General features: G+C 43.3%; 1 protein-coding gene across 1 annotated transcript in view; it reads left to right on the top strand.

The window, feature by feature from the left end:
- The window catches only part of TRPV5 (transient receptor potential cation channel subfamily V member 5), a 33,282-nt gene extending 20,974 nt beyond the window's left edge, over positions 1-12,308 (top strand). The window contains exons 11-17 of the mRNA XM_047097580.1: positions 3,735-3,821; positions 3,920-3,996; positions 4,242-4,407; positions 4,567-4,633; positions 6,708-6,976; positions 10,398-10,504; positions 11,164-12,308. Of these exons, the coding sequence (XP_046953536.1) occupies positions 3,735-3,821; positions 3,920-3,996; positions 4,242-4,407; positions 4,567-4,633; positions 6,708-6,976; positions 10,398-10,504; positions 11,164-11,470 (1,080 nt within the window). The 3' untranslated portion in view covers positions 11,471-12,308. The remainder of the gene's footprint in view (positions 1-3,734; positions 3,822-3,919; positions 3,997-4,241; positions 4,408-4,566; positions 4,634-6,707; positions 6,977-10,397; positions 10,505-11,163) is intronic.
- Positions 12,309-17,854: the final 5,546 nt, after the last annotated feature.

Below are 17,854 nucleotides of genomic sequence, written 5' to 3'. Positions count from 1 at the left end.
GAATAATATGCTTCCATCTTTATTCATTAATTAAATGTATACATTATTGGAATATAATGGGATTATTGTTGGAATATTTGGAATTTCTGCTATGGTAAAGATCTAGAGAGTGCCCTCCAATCTTATCTCCCCTTCATTTCTATTTTGAAGACTTCAGGGAACTAGGAATGGTAGTGAGCAGCTCAGCCATGTGATGCTATTTGCATTTTAGAAAGACCAGTCCAGAAGCATGGTGGATGGTGGGTTGAACGAGGGGAAATGGTTTCATGGTAAACCAGATGACAGATGCTGCAGGTTTGCATTAAGGGCGTAGTGCTGTGACTTGAGAATGGACGGGGGAAGTCTTTGAGAGAGAATTGAGAGACTGAATGTATAGGACCTTGAGAATGAGTGCCTCTTCTACTTTATTTTGTCAAACATGACCTTGATTCCAAAATCCTTTCAGAAAGACCACACATCCCAAAAGCTGTGGATCAGCCTTTCAACAGAGACAGAAAATCTCGAATACAATCTCCAGAGAATAAAATTCTCAAAATTCAAGGGAAAACTCATTTACCAGTTTAAGTTTAGGGTTCAATTCACAAAGGTAGTTAATTAAGAGGAAATTCTTATCATCAGTTCAATAGACACCAGTAAGTCATTTATAAAATTCAATGTTCCTGCCCGTTTTTTAAATGTTTATTTATTTATTTTGAGAGAGAGGGAGAGGCAGAGAGAGAGAGAGAGAGAGAGCGGGAGAGAGAAAGAGAGAAACCCAAGCAGGCGCTGCACTGTCAGCGCAGAGCCTGACCTCACAAACCACGAGATCATGACCTGAGCTGAAATCAAGAGTTGGACGCTTAACCAACTGAGCCACCCAGGTGCCCCACTCCTGTCCATTTTTAAACCACTAAAATCTTTCTGAAAGATTTTACAAACAAAAGAGTATCTATTCCTAACCGAGAGCCTACGTTAAACACATGGTGTGAAACACTAGAATTCCTTTAAAATCAAAAGAAAAACAAAGTGTTTTAAAAGCCCAATAGTTCCTTTATTTTTTCATCTTTATTGATGTATAATTGACAAAGAAAATTGCAAGTTTCCTAAAGTATACATTGCGGTTATTTGGAATATGTACACACCATGAAAGGATCCCCACCATCTAGTTCATTAACACACTCATCACCTCACATATTTATCTTCTTCCTTTGTTTTTGATGAGAACAATTAAGTTCCATTCTCTTAGCAAATTTCAATTATATAATGCAGTGTAATTAACTACAGTCATGTTTTACATTAGATTCTTGGAGCCTATTCATGTTATAGCTGAGAGTTTGTGCCTTTTTACCAACTTCTCCCTATTTCTTTCACCCCACCGTCCCTTTTCTACACTCTGTTTCTGGGATTTTGACTTTTTTTCTCTTTCTTTCTTTTCTTTCTTTCTTTTTTTTTTTTTTAAGATTCCACATATAAGTGGTACCATGCAGTGTCTCTCTTCTCTGTTGGGCTTATTTTACTTAACATAACGCCCTCAAGGCCCATCCATGTTGTTGCAAATGGCAGCATTTCCTTCTTTTTTGTGGTTGAATAATATTTTATTGTATATATATATATATATATATATATATATATATATATATCCCCCATATCTTCTTTATCCACTCATCTATTGACGGACAGTTCCTTTACATAGATGAGCCAAGGAAAGAAAGGTCGGTGGCAGTTCTTCAGACATACTAAACCAAGATACAAAGTTTTAAAAAGAATTCAAAGTTTTTGTACAAACACATATGCGGTTATTTTATTTCTACATTTAATATTATTTTGTTTCTGTATTTAATATACTTACCAGTTATTCCACTACTCACACCTGATTCTCCAAAAGGAGTTGGAATGTTTTACAATTAAAGAGAGATGCTATAGGAACATTAAGATAAAAGAAAAAGAAGGAGGCCCGTGAAGTGAATTTGACAGAAGAGGGGGTATTCAGTTAGAGCTGAGTATTTAAACAAAACACAAAACAAAACAAAATAAAACCAAGCTCTGAGCTTCCTTGGAAGCAAGGCAAAAGGGAAAATTCCCATTAGATGATAAAATAAAATTGACCAGTTTGTCAAGAGAACATCAATTCTCTAAACAACAATAACAGCAACAACAGCAGCAACATCAACAATAAAGTAACTGAAGTCTAGCCGGGTAAGTTTGTTAGATCACATTGCTCACCAACCACATAGACATCAGCTATTTTTTTGATCTCTCCTGGTCTCATATGATTTACCTGAAACATTTTCACCCTCTGTTGGTAAGTCTGGTTCTACTCTTCCATAAAGGTTATATCCTTGTCTTCTACTGAGGTGTCAGTTTCTGAATATCTGTGGGGGTCCTGGTGGATACCTTCTTTATATCATAGATCACCTCCTACTACATAGCATCTCTTCCTATTTCAAAACTATGCCTCTCACTGGACCAGTGAATACACACTCCAAGTAGCCTGCTGAGGGATGCTCAGAGGTTCCAGTTTATCAGCAGAGCAGAGATGATTAGCATTCCTTATGCCTAATGAGGGATCACATCCTTCCTAGTTTAGATCATCAACTTTCCCACTGGCCTCAGGGACTCTCAACTCCGTTCTTGGGTGCACTACTCAGAGAGGTGACCTTAGAGAAGAGATTTCCTAAAATTTTGAAGTGTACCTGAATGTGTTGAAATTATTTGTACATTTCATGTGGGGATGACATATATATGAACACAGTTTTCTGGTAAGAGGGTCCACAGTCTTAATGATATTCTCCATAACCCTCCAAAAGTTGAGGATCAGTATTGCAGCATTCTTTCACTACACGTGCATAATGTTGTAAGCCTTTTACTGTGAAACAACATGCCCAGAAGAAGGATGGTCTTCTTTTATCTTGACCTTAGGGCTGTACCTTCTACACCTACTGCTCAGGATAAGATGGGGACCCTTCCTCAAAACTAAAATCCATTCAGTGTCTCTAACCCTCTTTTCTGACCTTTTCTATATTACCACATCATAATATAATCATAAATATATCTATAGTGATTTATGGCTCATAAAGTACATCCAGATACATCCTCTAATTTAATATCCACAATAACTAGGAATAAGCATTATTCAGGATTATATCCTCTAATTTAATATCCACAATAACTAGGAATAAGCATTATCCAGGAATGCTAGGAATAAGCATTAGAGTCTCCATTTTTATAGATGAGAAACCTCAAACTCAGAGAGGTTTAGTGCCTTATTCAAGGTTCTGCTAAAACTGGCAGATTCTGGGCCTATTCTGGAATCTGAATTCTGTGAGGTGTTTATAGAGTAGTCTACCTTCCAAAGACCACATGAGATTGGAAAAGTTGGACTTTCAGCATAGCCAAAGCCATCCCAAGCCAATAATGCCTCTTCCTGTTGGTTTAGTCTTCTTAGCTTGATGCTGTGAAATGTGATTTCAGCCCCTTGGTACACACATCATAAATTACCACTCATAATATATATTATAGTCATTTGCTCAAGTTATTTAGAATGTATATTAAGCCTTGAATACATAGGTTAATGGCCTGGTCATAGAATTAAGCACAATTGACAAATACAATGGCAGGGGAGGAGGGTAATGGTAGTGGTAAGGGGAACTTTGCTTCATCTGGGATGGACTTTAGTTGCTTTAGACTACCTGCCCCAAAAGACTTGATTCTCAATCCATCAAAAAATACTTCTTACTCCGAATTTACTCCCACAGGAGGCCTATGTGACTCAGCAGGATAAGATCCGTCTGGTGGGGGAACTGGTGACCATCACGGGGGCTGTGATCATCCTGCTCCTGGAGGTGAAGTACAACCAGGGTCCAAGCTGAGGCCATCCACCTGGGGCCCCAGACTGAACTGCAGTCCACATTGTCTTTTTGTTTTACTGGCCTTTTCCCAGATCCCGGACATCTTCAGGGTTGGTGCTTCTCGCTATTTTGGACAGACTATCCTTGGGGGACCGTTCCATGTCATCATGTGAGTGTCTCTTCCTTTCAGTCCCATGTCTTCCCTTGCCAGAATTGTTCCAGGTCCCCATTCACTCTTTGGGACCTAGACTTCAGCTGACTCTCACTTCTAGGGATTTTTTGCCCAGTGGGCTTATATGTGTGTTTTGGGTGTAAGGACTAAGCCTGAGTGGGTACCACCCAACTCATCACCATGCTAGAGGAGACCTGGAATATTTCCTCTCTCACTCCTTGTTCCCTGCCCCCTCCCCCAAGCATCACCTATGCCTGCATGGTGCTGGTGACCATGGTGATGCGGCTCTCCAACATGAACGGGGAGATGGTGCCCATGTCCATTGCCCTGGTGCTGGGTTGGTGCAGTGTTATGTACTTCGCTCGAGGATTCCAGATGCTTGGTCCCTTCACCATCATGATACAGAAGGTCAGTGCCTTCCCCAAAGATTCCTCTGGCTTCAGCAATAAGTCCTTTCCAGACAAAGGGAGGAGATGGAGCTAGGTGGCCTCCAGTTTAGCAGGATAGCTGCAGAGAAGCAGGTAGAGAAGGGTCATTCCAACCTCCCTCCCCTTCCCTTTCCTGTAGATGATTTTTGGAGACTTAATGCGCTTCTGCTGGCTGATGGCTGTGGTTATTCTGGGATTTGCCTCAGGTAAGAGCACTGTCCCCCCACACTACCAGGTCATGGGATCCAGTTCTCCAGAAAGTTCACTCACTCTTGCTCTCCATTCTCATTTATACTCTCTTTTGCTTATTTCCCCCCTAGTGGATATTGAGTCAAAAAGCACACTCATATCCATAGGATCAGGGTCACTTAAGATGACCTAGAAGGTAGATGATATGCTCTGAATTTATGGGCTAGTAACATTCATGTTGACTAACAGCCCAGGAAGATTTTTAAAGAAGAGATAGATAAAGGGCTTTGGAGAGACAGCGCCATTAAACAGGAAAGACTGGCCAGTTGTGGATCCCAGAAAACTATGTGGGCAAACAGAGTCAGTGCAATATTTAACTCTTCTGTCTCTACACTTCAAAAGAAGAAACACAGAGAATTCAATAACACATAGCATCCTTTTTTTTTTCTATGTGCATTTAAAGTTGGGAGAAAAAGAAAGAAATCAAAGAGGAAGTACAGAAAATGATTTTGGAGAGTTTGAGGATGAGAGAGGAAAACAGAAGAAAAAGAGCTGTAAAGAGAGATTGGGGAAAGAGGGAGCAGGGACTTAGTCGCAGCCCAAGGCACACGTGGAATGTCAGGGTAGAGAGAGGAACACAGTGAGAAAATAACAGCCAGGATAGAGGGTGAAGGCAGTGAGAAAGTAGGAGAAAGTTCTTATGGAAAGGCACTAAGAGGAAGGAAGAACAGTGAGATATGGCAACTCAAATCTAGTCTCCTGTGTCTGCAACCAAACATCCGTAAGACAAGGGGATGCCCTAGGCGCTATTTGAAGACCTCTCAACTCTAAAAGACAATGGCCTTTTAGAACAAAAGGCACTATTCTTGTCCTAGGAATTCCCACTTAACAGGAATTCCCACCAAACAGACCAAAAAAAAAAAATACCCCAAGATCTGAGCTATGAAAGGGTAAAACTGTGGTAGTCTTGCCTGTTTGGAGTATTCCTTACATATTCTTTCTCCCCACCCTCTACCCCATCTGCACACATCATGAATTACTGCTCACAACATGTGTGCATATAGTTACTCAGTAAGCATATGTTATATATAGTATATGTATGTTATACAGTACATAGTATCATGACCTGCCAATTGAAGTCATAATGACAGAGTAGTTTTCTGTAGATGTCCTATACCCAGGATCTCCTAAATTGTCTCTTCTTTGTTGTTGTGCTTACCTTTTCCATCAGTAAATAAAAAAGTGATGTTTTGTCATAGATACTATTTCCATTCTTGAGATCATTTAGTTTATATTTCAGTTCCCCACACAGAGAGAAGTCTTTTAAAGGTTCTAATGCTGTACTAATGTTCCAGGATGCCTAGTATCATCCAGTAGGCTACACACTGAACAGACCTTTTCCATGACGATCCAAGCTCACCCAGGAACCTCAGAATGATGGATGGTCATCTAGGGGCCACTGAGATTTTTTTTCAAAGGTGCTTTTCTTTTGGCCATTTCATATGGTCAGTTCTTTAAAATTGTTGGAGATTCCATGCATTCTTGTAACAAATTACCTTTTATTTATTTTTAATTAATTAATTAATTAATTTTTAAATTTACATCCAAGTTAGTTAGCATATAGTGCAACAATGATTTCAGGAGTAGATTTCTTAATGCCCATTACTCATTTAGCCTATCCCCCCCCACAACCCCTCCAGCAACCCTCTGTTTGTTCTCTATATTTGAGTCTCTTATGTACAAATTATCTTTTAAATATTCGATTTTTTAAGATGTGAAAAGCAGTTAGGTGACTTATTTTGTGTATATCTATCATATATATAATACACATACACACATTTTATGTACACATTTTGCTAAATGGCTGGGTGTTACCATTGTCCAGAGTAATGAACTTGGTCATAAGACATCTTAAGGCTAGCCAGGTCCACACATAAAGTGTGACTTACATGTACACAGTCATATATGTACATTTATGGGCGTGTATGTGTGTCTGCAAGTGTGTAAATGTATGGAGATATAACCGGGCCCATGCTTATTGTGATAATTCCCTATTTTCCCATCTCCATGCCCCCTTCCTGGGCGGAGCAGCATTCTATGTCATCTTCCAGACAGAGGACCCATCCAACCTGGGGCAATTCTATGACTATCCCATGGCACTGTTCAGCACCTTTGAGCTTTTCCTCACCGTCATTGATGGGCCTGCCAACTACGAAGTGAACTTGCCCTTCATGTTTGGCATTGTCTACTTTGCCTTCACCATCATTGCCACGCTGCTCATGCTCAACCTGTTCATCGCCATGATGGGTGATACACACTGGCGGGTGGCCCATGAGCGGGATGAGCTCTGGAGGGCCCAGGTGAGTTTACTAGTGTTAGTCTTACTAAGGGAAAGAGAATGGAGAGAAAAATCAAAGTGGAAAATGTTATGCTATACGACTCTTAAGAGAGTCACAGAACAATCCAGTGTTGTCACCTCAACAAAGGTACATTTGGACAGAGGAGGAGATAAAAGGAGGGGTAGTTTAACACCCAAGAGCTGAGGTGTTGATCACAGGGGAAAAGTAGATACAACCGTCAACCTTGAGCCCAGTGAGAACTAGAGACTGTCTTATATATTCTAGTGGTTTTTTTTTTTTTGTAATTTTACTTATTTTTTTTAAGATTCTTAATTTCAAGTAATCTCTATACCCAGTATGGGTGCTTTACTGACTAAGCAAGCCAGACATCAGCTATATATTCTAGTTTTAAATTTTAATTTTTAATCTTATCTTCTATTTGCTTCTCCCTGTTTCTCTATGATTTTTTCTATATATCAGTGAAGATAATATAATTTTAGAGTTGGAAGTATCTTTAGTGGTCCTGTAGTTGAGTTCTTACTCAGTGATTAGTTATTAATTGGTCAAAGGGTCATTTAATATCTTCTTTAATGCTGATTAGGACCTTCTTATTATCATATGGATTTGGGTAGTGGTTGGGAAGAAGAGAGCTTTTTCATATTTCAAAACTTTTTGTTATTAGAAATGTCCATGTTGCATGGAGCTGAAATCTATCTTTCTACAATTCCATCCTTTGGCCCCAGTCTTGTCTTTTAATATACACAGAACACACTCTTCTGTATGAACACCATCCAAAAATTTGAATACAGCTATAATTTATCCACTCAGACTTTCCATTCACTTAACAATAATTATGTAGAGCCTGTTATGTGTTGGGAAATGCCTGTGAGCTGGGGACACCAGCATGAACGCAACAGATGCCATCTGCGTATCATGGAGCCCACAGTCTGGTTGGGAAGACTGCCATTAAATAAAGGACTTCATGGAAGTCTGTAAAACTATAGTAGTAAAACTATCACACAGAAGTAGAAGATGCTAAGAACAGGACACAACAGAGGAGTCTGATTGCAAAGTTAGGGAATGCTTTCCTGATGGAGTGACATTTAAGATGAACTCCTAAACATGGGTAAGAATTATCCAGTTAAGGAGAATGACAGAAAAGGATAGAGGTTAGGATTTATATCAGACAGGACTCTTAGCTATAGGGACAGAGAACCAAATGCAAACATACTTAAAAAAAAAAAAAGAAAGAAAGAAAGAAAAGAAAAAGAAAAGAAAAGAAAAAGAAAAAGAAATAAATGGCATTGGAAGCAAGATGTGTTGGTCCTCGTAACTGGAAAGTTTAAAGAACTAAACTATCTTTAAGCATATCTGGCCAAAGTGTGTATTTCCATTTCAGTAACTACATCAGTTTCTCTGTTCTGCTCTCCTATCCAGTCTGCTCTCCTAAGTCAGTCTTTCCCATCACGTTGGTGAAATGTCTTCTAGAAGCTCCAAATTCCCAAAGGAATGAGCAGGTGTACTGTATTGCACAATTCCAAGGGCCCCATCTGTTGTATTCGCTGTGCCTTCTGATACTATGCAAGGTGTAACCCCTCAAAGAGCATCTTTCCCCCCAAGAAGCCAGTCTAAGTTCCATCTCACTGCAACAGGTTTGAGCTATAGGTGCATCCTTGAATTTGAGGTTAAGACCAAGGAGTGGTGATGGTGGTAGTGGAATTTAGGGGAGAATCAGCTAATCAGCTGGGGTGCAGTCCAGTCTACCCTAACTGATGGACAGAGTGGTGAAGTGACAATGGTCCAAGCAAAAGGGGTCTATTACCAGAACAAGGTGGGGGCCTACTGATGGCACAACAGGACACATAAATGTCCTTTTCAAGATAAAGGAGAGCTTCTATATAGGGAAAGGGAACACATGATTAAAAGTCCTGAGGTTAGGGGCACCTGGGTGGCTCAGTTGGTTAAGTGCTGGACTCTTGATTTCGGCTCAGGTCATAATCTCACAGTTTGTGGGTTCAAGCCCCGCATTGGGCTCTGCACTGACAGTGCAAAGCCTGCTTGGGATTCTCTCTCCTCTCTCTCTGTCCCTCCCCTGCTCATGTGCTCTCTTTAACTTTCAAAAAAAAAAAGTCCTGATGTTGGAGGGAACTTGGTCCAACTAAGAAATCAAGTAGAAAAATAAAACATGGGGAATTGGACTACTTTAAGAATTTCTAGTTTCTTCAACTAACCAAGCTTTCTGCACTTGTTCATGCCTAAGAGATCATGGTCCTTTCAAAAGTAGAGTGTTCCTGATAGGATTGGAGGAATACAATATAAAGAGGGGTCATGCCTTCCCTTGCTTTGGACACTGTAGTAGAAATAGCACCTCAAATTGAGCCAGGTCTTGGGGCACCTGGGTGGCTCAGTCATATAAGTGTCCAACTCTTGACTTCAGCTCAGGTCATGATCTCATGGTTTGTGGGTTCAAGCCCCACATTGGGTTCTGCACTGAGAGTAAAGAACCTGTTTGGGATTCTCTCCACCCCCTCCCTGCCCCTCCCCCACTCTTGAAAGAAAGGAAGAAAGAAAGAAAGAAAGAAAGAAAGAAACTAACTTAAAAATAATTGAGCCAGGTCTTTAAAGAAATATACATCTGGCCCTTATGAAGGTCATGATCTACTAGAACCCATGCATCTTTGTTATTCAACTTAATTAGTAAAGCCCCTTTATCACTTCCTGTACTTACCCAGATACTTTGTTCTTAAACATAAATGTAGTACCTTACATTTGGTTCTCTTAAATTTCACATTATTGGTATTTGACTAGCATTCCAGTCTGGTGAGATCATTTTTATACTGCTTTGTCACCTCACATTATTACATATCCCTCCCAGTTTTGTGTCACAGTCATATTTGATAAGCTTGTCTTCTATGTTTCATTTAAGTAATTAATGAGGGCTGGGCAAAGGACAGAACATGTGACATGCCACTAGAATTTTCCTTGCCAAGTTTGCAGTCATTAACCCACTCTTTTTCTTTGGAGGATATGGGTATTTAATGTGCTGCAAATTCCCTGAACACTAGCAGCGTCATTTCATACCACAATCATAGAGATTCTATTTAATCATTTTATTTAAATCAAGATAACTAGTCTGGCTTTCCTATGAAAAAGCAAATGAGATTAGTTTGGACTGACTCATTTTCTATGAATGTCAATAGTAATGTAGGGGTCACAGTTTTATTCAAAACACTCATAAAATATTCTCTCTCCTTTTATGATGAGTAAAGCAGGTAGCATGATGCCTGGCACAAGCTAGGGCATGGCCCAATGGCTGTCATCTCCCCAATTTCTGGTGTCCCCATCTGACAGATTCCTCTTTGTTCCCTATGTTGGTGGCTTCTAGTGTTCCCTGAGACCTCATCACTCTTCCTGAGTTTCCTCTACCTCTCACTCCTCCCAGGTGGTGGCCACCACAGTGATGCTGGAGCGGAAGCTGCCTCGCTTCCTGTGGCCTCGCTCTGGGATCTGCGGGTTCCAGTATGGGCTGGGGGACCGCTGGTTCCTGCGGTGAGTGACTGTGCATATGTATAAACTGCTAACAAGCATGAAGCCATGGGAGTAGGGTGCCCAGTTTCACATTTATCACACATATTTCCATTCCTGAGATCTCCAACTGGACCCAAAGGAGACATCATCACTGTATAAAGTGAGACTGCATTAGCCTGTTTAGGGGAGGGGGGTGGAGCCAACAGGGAGAGCGACAAGATGGCTGATAACTGATGCCAGGCTGTGAGTACATCAGGGTAGTAATGTGTGTGAGGTTATATACGTGTCCATGCTCAGATGTGGGCATGGGCTACCCAACTTGTTCTAGTCTTGTTCCTATCTGACCCCCATTTCTAGTAAATTCTTGCCTTGAACCTAACCTTCTCCATACTCTACCTTCGGCTCCTGACTTGGCTTTTATTCTCTCTTGGTTTTCTCTTTCATATTCACAACCACACACACCACTACCCTCCAAATCCTGATTGCTTACCTCTTTGGTCTCTATCCCACTTTACCCTCCATTCCACTGCTCTTCCCTTCATTTCCTCCTAGGACTCTGGTCCCTTCCTTGCCCTGTCCTCTTGGTCCTGTTTCCTACAAGTGCCCTTCCCCCCTCTCCTTCTCCTCATGGCCCTTGTTCCTTCACCTCACCTGAGTTCCTTCCCCTTTGCCCTCCTCAGAGTTGAGAACCACCATGATCAAAATCCTTTGCGAGTGCTTCGCTACGTGGAAGCTTTCAAGGGCTCAGACAAGGAGGATGGACAAGAGCAGCTTTCTGAGAAACAGCCCTCTGTTTCTGTGATCGAAAGTGGGATGCCAGCCAGAGCCTCTCTGGCCCCTCCAACGCCTTCCCTATCCCGGACCACATCTCACAGCAGCAGCAGCCACCGGGGCTGGGAGATCCTGCGTCGCAACACATTAGGACACGTGAATCTTGGGCTGGACCTTGGCGAGGGAGATGGAGAGGAAAATATCTATCATTTATGATGAGGACCCCTGTTTATATTGGCCTGAAAAACAGGTGGGCCTAAATGGAGGGAAGTATCTGATTGTTTGCCTGTTAATCATGAGAGGGGATAGGCAGAATAATTCTTAAAGGTCATGTCTCATCCTTCACATCAGCGTTTCTGGAGATGGGCAATGGACGTCTGTTGTCCCACATATCTTCCGGTTTCCTGAAAGTCCCACATCTTGAGAAAAGAAGGTGTCTCTTAGAGCAAAGTTGGATTTAGCCATCAAAGACATGAACTAGGGATGCTAGACTAACATCTGGATCATCTTTCTTTCTGCCTCGTGCAGGCACTAGAAAGTAGTGAGCTGTGAAGCCTGCTTGGTTCCACAAGGCTTAATGTGGGAAGATCCAGGCATGGCACTGAGGTTATGGCCCTTCCCTTTTCCCCTGTAGGACTCTCTCTCACCCCGCAACCAACCCCCAACTAGAAAACTGCAATAAGAAAGGTTCTTTATCCTTGCTTTATTTTTCAGAAATTTTATTGTGGGAAGATACACATCACATAAATTTACTGTCTTAACCATATGTAGGTATACAATTCAGTGGCATTAGGTACATTTACACTGTTGCATAATGATAACTACTATTCATCCACAGGATGCTCTCATCATCTCAAACCAAAACTCTGGTACTCATTAAACATTAACTCCCCACTGTCCCCTCCACACAGTCCCTCATAACCAATATTCCACTCCACGTCTATGAATTTGACTACTCTAGGTACCTCATACAGGTGGAATCATTCAATATTAATCCTATTGTGTCTGGCTTATTTCACTTAGCATAATAGTTTCAAGATTCATCTGTGTTGTAGCAGGCATCAGAATTTTATTCCTTTTAAGGGTCAAATAATATTTCATTGTATGGATATATCACATTTTATTTATCCATTCATCCACTGATGGGTATTAGGATTGTTTCCACCTTTTGGCTATTATGAGTAATACTGCTGTGAACATTGGCATATAATTCTCTTCAAGTTCTTGCTTTCGATTTCTTCGGGTGTATCCTTAGCTGTGGAATGGCTTGGACTTATGGCAATTATTATTTAATTTTTTGAGGAACTGCCACACTTTGTTGTCTGTCTTTCTTTCTTTCTTTCTTTCTTTCTTTCTTTCTTTCTTTCTTTCTTGTTTTCTCCTTCTCCTTCTTTTTGATAATAGCCATCCTAATGGATATGAAGTGATATGTCATTGTGGTTTTGATTTGTATTTCCCCAATGACTAATGACAATGAACATCTTTTCATATGCTTATTGGCCATTTGTATTTGGAGAAATATCTATCAAATCCTTCATCTATATTTTGGATTCTGTTTGTTTTTTGTTGTTTTTGAATTGTCTTATCCTTGCTTTTTGAGACTCAGAGTCTAAAAGGTTTGTATCTCATTTGTGTCTACATGTATGTTTAAATAAGTGGTAAATTATGCCTTTTGTGCTTGAACAGCTCAATCATTTCTTTATGGGACTCTTCCCGGTCTGTCCCTCAGGTGGCTCATTAGCAGATAATCACCCTTGTGCCTGGGGGTAGCAGATTTGTGGCTGTGTCTCCTGCAGCAGCCATCTTTTGCTCCCACCTCCCTCTTCCCCTGTGCTGAGTTTTGGGATGGACAGCAACAAAGCAGGATGGGCCATCCCTCTCCAGGGAGGAAAGTGGGAGCTAGGTGTCCAGGGCACCCAGTACCAGGCTCTTGACAACCTCCCTCTTGTCTCCAGTCTTTTACATCTCACCTCAACCCTAATATCACCCTCACCCAAAAGCCATAATAACTTTTAAGAGGACTGTGGTCTGGAATAGCAAAGAGGTAAGTCGGATTTGTGAAACCACAGGCAGGTTCATCCAGATACTCATACAAAGCATAGATGAGTGTGGAACGGGGAGGAATCACACGAAGGTAGAGGCACAGGGTCCTACACACTTGACCACCAGTGGCATGATTTCTAAAAGTGCTTAGTCATCATGACTCCTCTTATTTTCCTTACAATGGAAGCACTTCCTCTCTTGTGTAAAGCTAAACTCCCATCTGAGTCCCAGATTCCGTTTCCTTTCTGTCTCTTCAGACAGCCATATCCATCACTGTTCTCTCTATACTTCTCATTTGTATATCTCTTCTCCTCCCTCTCCACTAGTTTCGGGGATCAGCAAATAAAGATGCTCTATTCTTTCCCATCTCCAAAGAAATGGAAAACACCCTCCCTCAACCCTTCCTCCTTTCAGCTACTGCCCTATCTTTTCTACTCCCTATTCAGGGCCAAACTTCTTAGAGAAGACTTTATTGTCTACTGATCTCATGCTGAGTCCTCAACCCATTGTGATTTGACCTTGCCTCTCCATGCTACTGACATCTATGAGGGAGGTTATCTACCTTTGGCTAAGCCCACTGAACAGTCTCAGTCTTGCTTGAACTGTCGGTAGCCTTCAGACTACAGTCGACCACTCGCTATCTCTCAGCATGTCAGTGCCATACACTCTTGTCACGCTGGCTGCTTCTCTTCTATAAATCTCTTAAATATTTTCGGTCCACAAGCCTCTCTGTTTTCCTCACCACCTGGGCAGTCTCACCTGCTTCTGTAGATTGTATTAACATGCACATGTTCATGACTCCCCATTCCCTATCTTCGGTTCACATCTGTCTCCTGAGCTCCAGGCATGAACAGCTTGGATGCCTATCTATCAGACAGCTGAACCTGGATATTTTACAGACACCTCAAACTCAACATGTCCCAAACTGGAAACTGAACAGCTTTTTTTCCTCACCAAACCTGCTCCTCCACCAGAGTTCCTGACCAAATAATAGGCAAAGTTGCCTAAGCCAGAACCTGGGCGTCGTCTTCAACTCGTTTCTGTTGACTCTTAAATCCAGTAAATCTCAAATCTTGTGGATTCTGTTCCCTAAAACATCTGCTTTGAAAAGAATTAATTTTGGTTAGATAATGTAACACATAGCACAAAATTCAAAGAGCACGCAAGAAATACAGAGACAAAAAGCTTTCCTACTTCTGTGCTGGCCCCTTTGTTGTTCTTTCCAGGGACATTCACTAATAAAAGTGTATTTATCTTTCCAAGAATACTCTGTATATCCAAGCATATGTATGTACATATTCCTCTTAAAAAGACATATAATGGCACAGTTTATTAGAAAAAAGTTTTTGCTTTTTTCACTTAATACAATTTGAAGATTATTCCATACCAATATAAAACCTTCCAGTTGTCCCTGCCTCTCGGGACCCTACTGCACAGAAAGAGGTTCCTAACTGCTCTGTTTGTATGTAGTCTCAGTCTTCTTCAATCCATCACCCACACTATGGCCAGAATGATCTTTGTAAGATGCAAGTCCTACCCCTAAGTATGGTCCTTCTGGAAGCCTTCCATAAGCCAACCCTGGGCAACCCTCCAGGCTCCTTACACCTCTCTTCTCTCAGGCTCTATTTCACCAAGCTGGATTTCTATCAGTTCCTGGATAAGGCTGAGTTCTTCTTCTTGGCCTTCACAGTCTCTAGAGCTTTCTACCTCCTTGCACTCTCCCTTCCATCTTTGTAACTTCTATTCATTTGTTGGTCTCAGCCTAACGGTCATACATTGGTTGTGTGTGTAATTGTGGGGATGCTGATCCGTGGGCAAGGTTAAAGTCCATCTACTCCATGTTTCCAGACTACCTATGTTTTCTTTTTAATTACACACCCTGCACATTATTGTACTTATTTGTTCAATGTCTGTCTTCTTTAGTAGACTGTAAGTGCCACGAAGACAAAGATGGTGTCTATTTTATTCATCATTGTGTTCCCAGTGTCTGGTGTAATTCCTAGTACAATGTAGTATGCAATAAATATTCATTAACTGGATCTATGAATGATTGACCTGTTTTTATTCTAAGCTCTCTCACTGGCCACACTGGAGTCTTTTTTCACCTGTCAAAGGTGGCACAAAAATACTTGCCTTTCAGTGGGGTTGTAATAATTAAAGATAAGCACATAATATGGGTAGAAATGCTTTGGAAAGGAAAAAGAAAACAATGCAAATGTAAGTGATCATTGGGAAATTTTTTCAGGTTAAATATACTTTGCGTGTATGTGTGTGTGCGTGAGAGAGAGAGAGAGGGAGAGAGGGAGAGAGGGAGAGAGACAGCGTGAGAGACAGAGAAGAGAGAGGGAAGGAGGAGAAGGCTGGAGGAGGAGGAGGAGGAGGAAGAAGAGATGCGGAATATCATAAGGAAGAGAGAAAGGAGGGAAGAACCCCAGCAGCAAAGCTCTGGAACAGATCTTCCTGAACCTCTCGTGTGTGGTACCCTGTAAAGGAGCATTCGAGGTAACAGACAAGATCCCACACCTGCCCTCCGGAGCCCAGATGAGCAAGGAAAAGAAACACACACAGACATCGCCATACCAGCAGATGCAGCGCGAGAACTGTGTGCTGAAGGGTTAAAATAGTTGGCGGATGTTTTGTGCCGCCAGGCAGATGCCAGCTTTATTTACGGGGCTCCAGAGACAAGGACGGGGAACGGGGCGAAAGGAACGCTGATGTTCCTGCCTCAGGAGTTCTTCGGGTACCCCCGAACCGTGACTGTTCTCCTTCCCGTCTCCTCCCCGCTGGCTACTTTAAAAGACAGAAAGCAGAAAACTCTTGCTCCTGTGTGCGCCTCACAGACCAGAGGCAGGGAGGCACGGGAGGTTTTGTGCTCCCAGGGATCACTGGACTTCAAAACTATGTCCCCGCCCAGCCGTTGGCAAAGTGTTTTTCTGACAAGTTTCTGGGTTCTGGTAAAGAATGGTGGTGTAGCCCCTGAGGGTTGGCCTGCCTGCAGCCTTGGGAAGGAAGGGCAGAGGTCGGTGTCCCTCCCTCGCGCCGCGCTGGGGAAATGCAAGATAAGGTCTGGGACAGAGACCCAGGAGAGGGGGCAGCAGAACGGAGAGATGAGGGTAGTTAGCGCTCATCTGGAGGCTGGTGTCTGGGCAGAGACGCGCAGAGAGACGGAGCTGGACGAAGGGCACACTATGGGCCCTGGCACATCCGAGACCTCTCAGTGGACGGGGTGTCAACGGTCATCGTCAGAGGCTAATGAAGGAAAAATGAGAAACGTGCAAGGAAAGGAATACTTTGACCAGTACACTGAGTGCTGTCACACCGACAGGAGAGGCTGGGTAACGTGGCCCCTCTCTGCTGGGGGCAGGGGGGTGCAGCCAGACAGGAGCCACCTGGGGCAGGACTGGACACACCCGCCTTTGTCTGTGCCACCTCTTTGTTAAGCCTGGCCCTGGGGAGGCGGCAGTTATGGCCATGAGGCCCCAGGGAACGAGGCTTGTGCAAGGCCAGGCTGCAGCTGGAGGGAGTGACTGTGGGTCCCCGCTAGGGTCAGTGCCCTGCTGGGCTCCTTGGAGGGGGGATCCGTGCGTCTGTGGGCATGCACATGCGTGGGGATGGCTCTCAAAGCACCACTCTCTACCAGGAGTTTTTCGTCCCTTCCAGCCCTTCTGCTGGACATGCTCCCCTAACTCCTTCACGACCAGGCTGTGGAGCCCTTTAGGGATGACATGGGCAGGTGAAACCTGATTTCAGTTCCCGCTCCCCGCCCCCTGCCCCGCTGCTGGAGTATTAGCTGATGACTTATGCCATGTCCACCTGCCATGTCCCTGACAGTAACATCAGCACACACAGGAGAGCGCGTGGCTCACTAAGATCTTACTGCTGTCACGGGTTGTCACGGCAGTATCCCTGCCTTCCCCTAGTTCGCTTCTCCTAGGCTCTCGCTCCCTCTGCTGTTCCTCCACCCTAACTGAGCACCTCCTTCCGATTAAGAAATAAGGTCAGGGAAAGAGGCAGATAAATCAGTGACTGTGGCTCCATGAGGTGACCCGTGACCGGGTCCTTAGAGGTTCTCTCCACCCTGGGTTAGAGGGCATCACCCCCAGATGGGTGGCTGGGCCTCTCCTCCCAGGGACTCCCAGACTCCAACACCTGCTCTTTCCGCATCAACCAGGTGCAGGGAGGACAGTGGCAAATTGTTCTTCCCTTGCGGGCAGGACGAGGAAGTGTCTGCCTCCTCACCTTCTCCCTCCCTCCAAGTGTGAGCTTGGTGGGCAAGAAGACAGCCCCCCGGAGTCCCAGTGGCCTCTGTCCCAGCACCCTCTAGACCTTAGGTCAGGGGTCACTGGCTCCCCCTGAGTCCCAGGCCAGCCGGGAGGGGGCACTCAGGGTCGGAGGGAAGGGCTTCCCAATACACACCACACCCTCCCCTTCACCCCAGCTGCTGACTCCCCACCTTTTGCAGGCTAATGAATCTTCCAAGGGCGGAAGTCATTTTCTCTTTGTGTGTGTGTGGGGGGGGGCTGGGGTTTAACAAACACCCTCCCTCCTCCCGGGACA

The sequence above is a fragment of the Lynx rufus genome, unplaced genomic scaffold (assembly GCF_022079265.1).
Source record: "Lynx rufus isolate CCGP_SWC_20201006 ecotype Redwood Valley unplaced genomic scaffold, mLynRuf1.p SCAF_4, whole genome shotgun sequence".
NCBI classification, from domain to species: Eukaryota; Metazoa; Chordata; class Mammalia; order Carnivora; family Felidae; genus Lynx; species Lynx rufus.
This window is presented reverse-complemented; position numbering and strand designations above follow the sequence as displayed.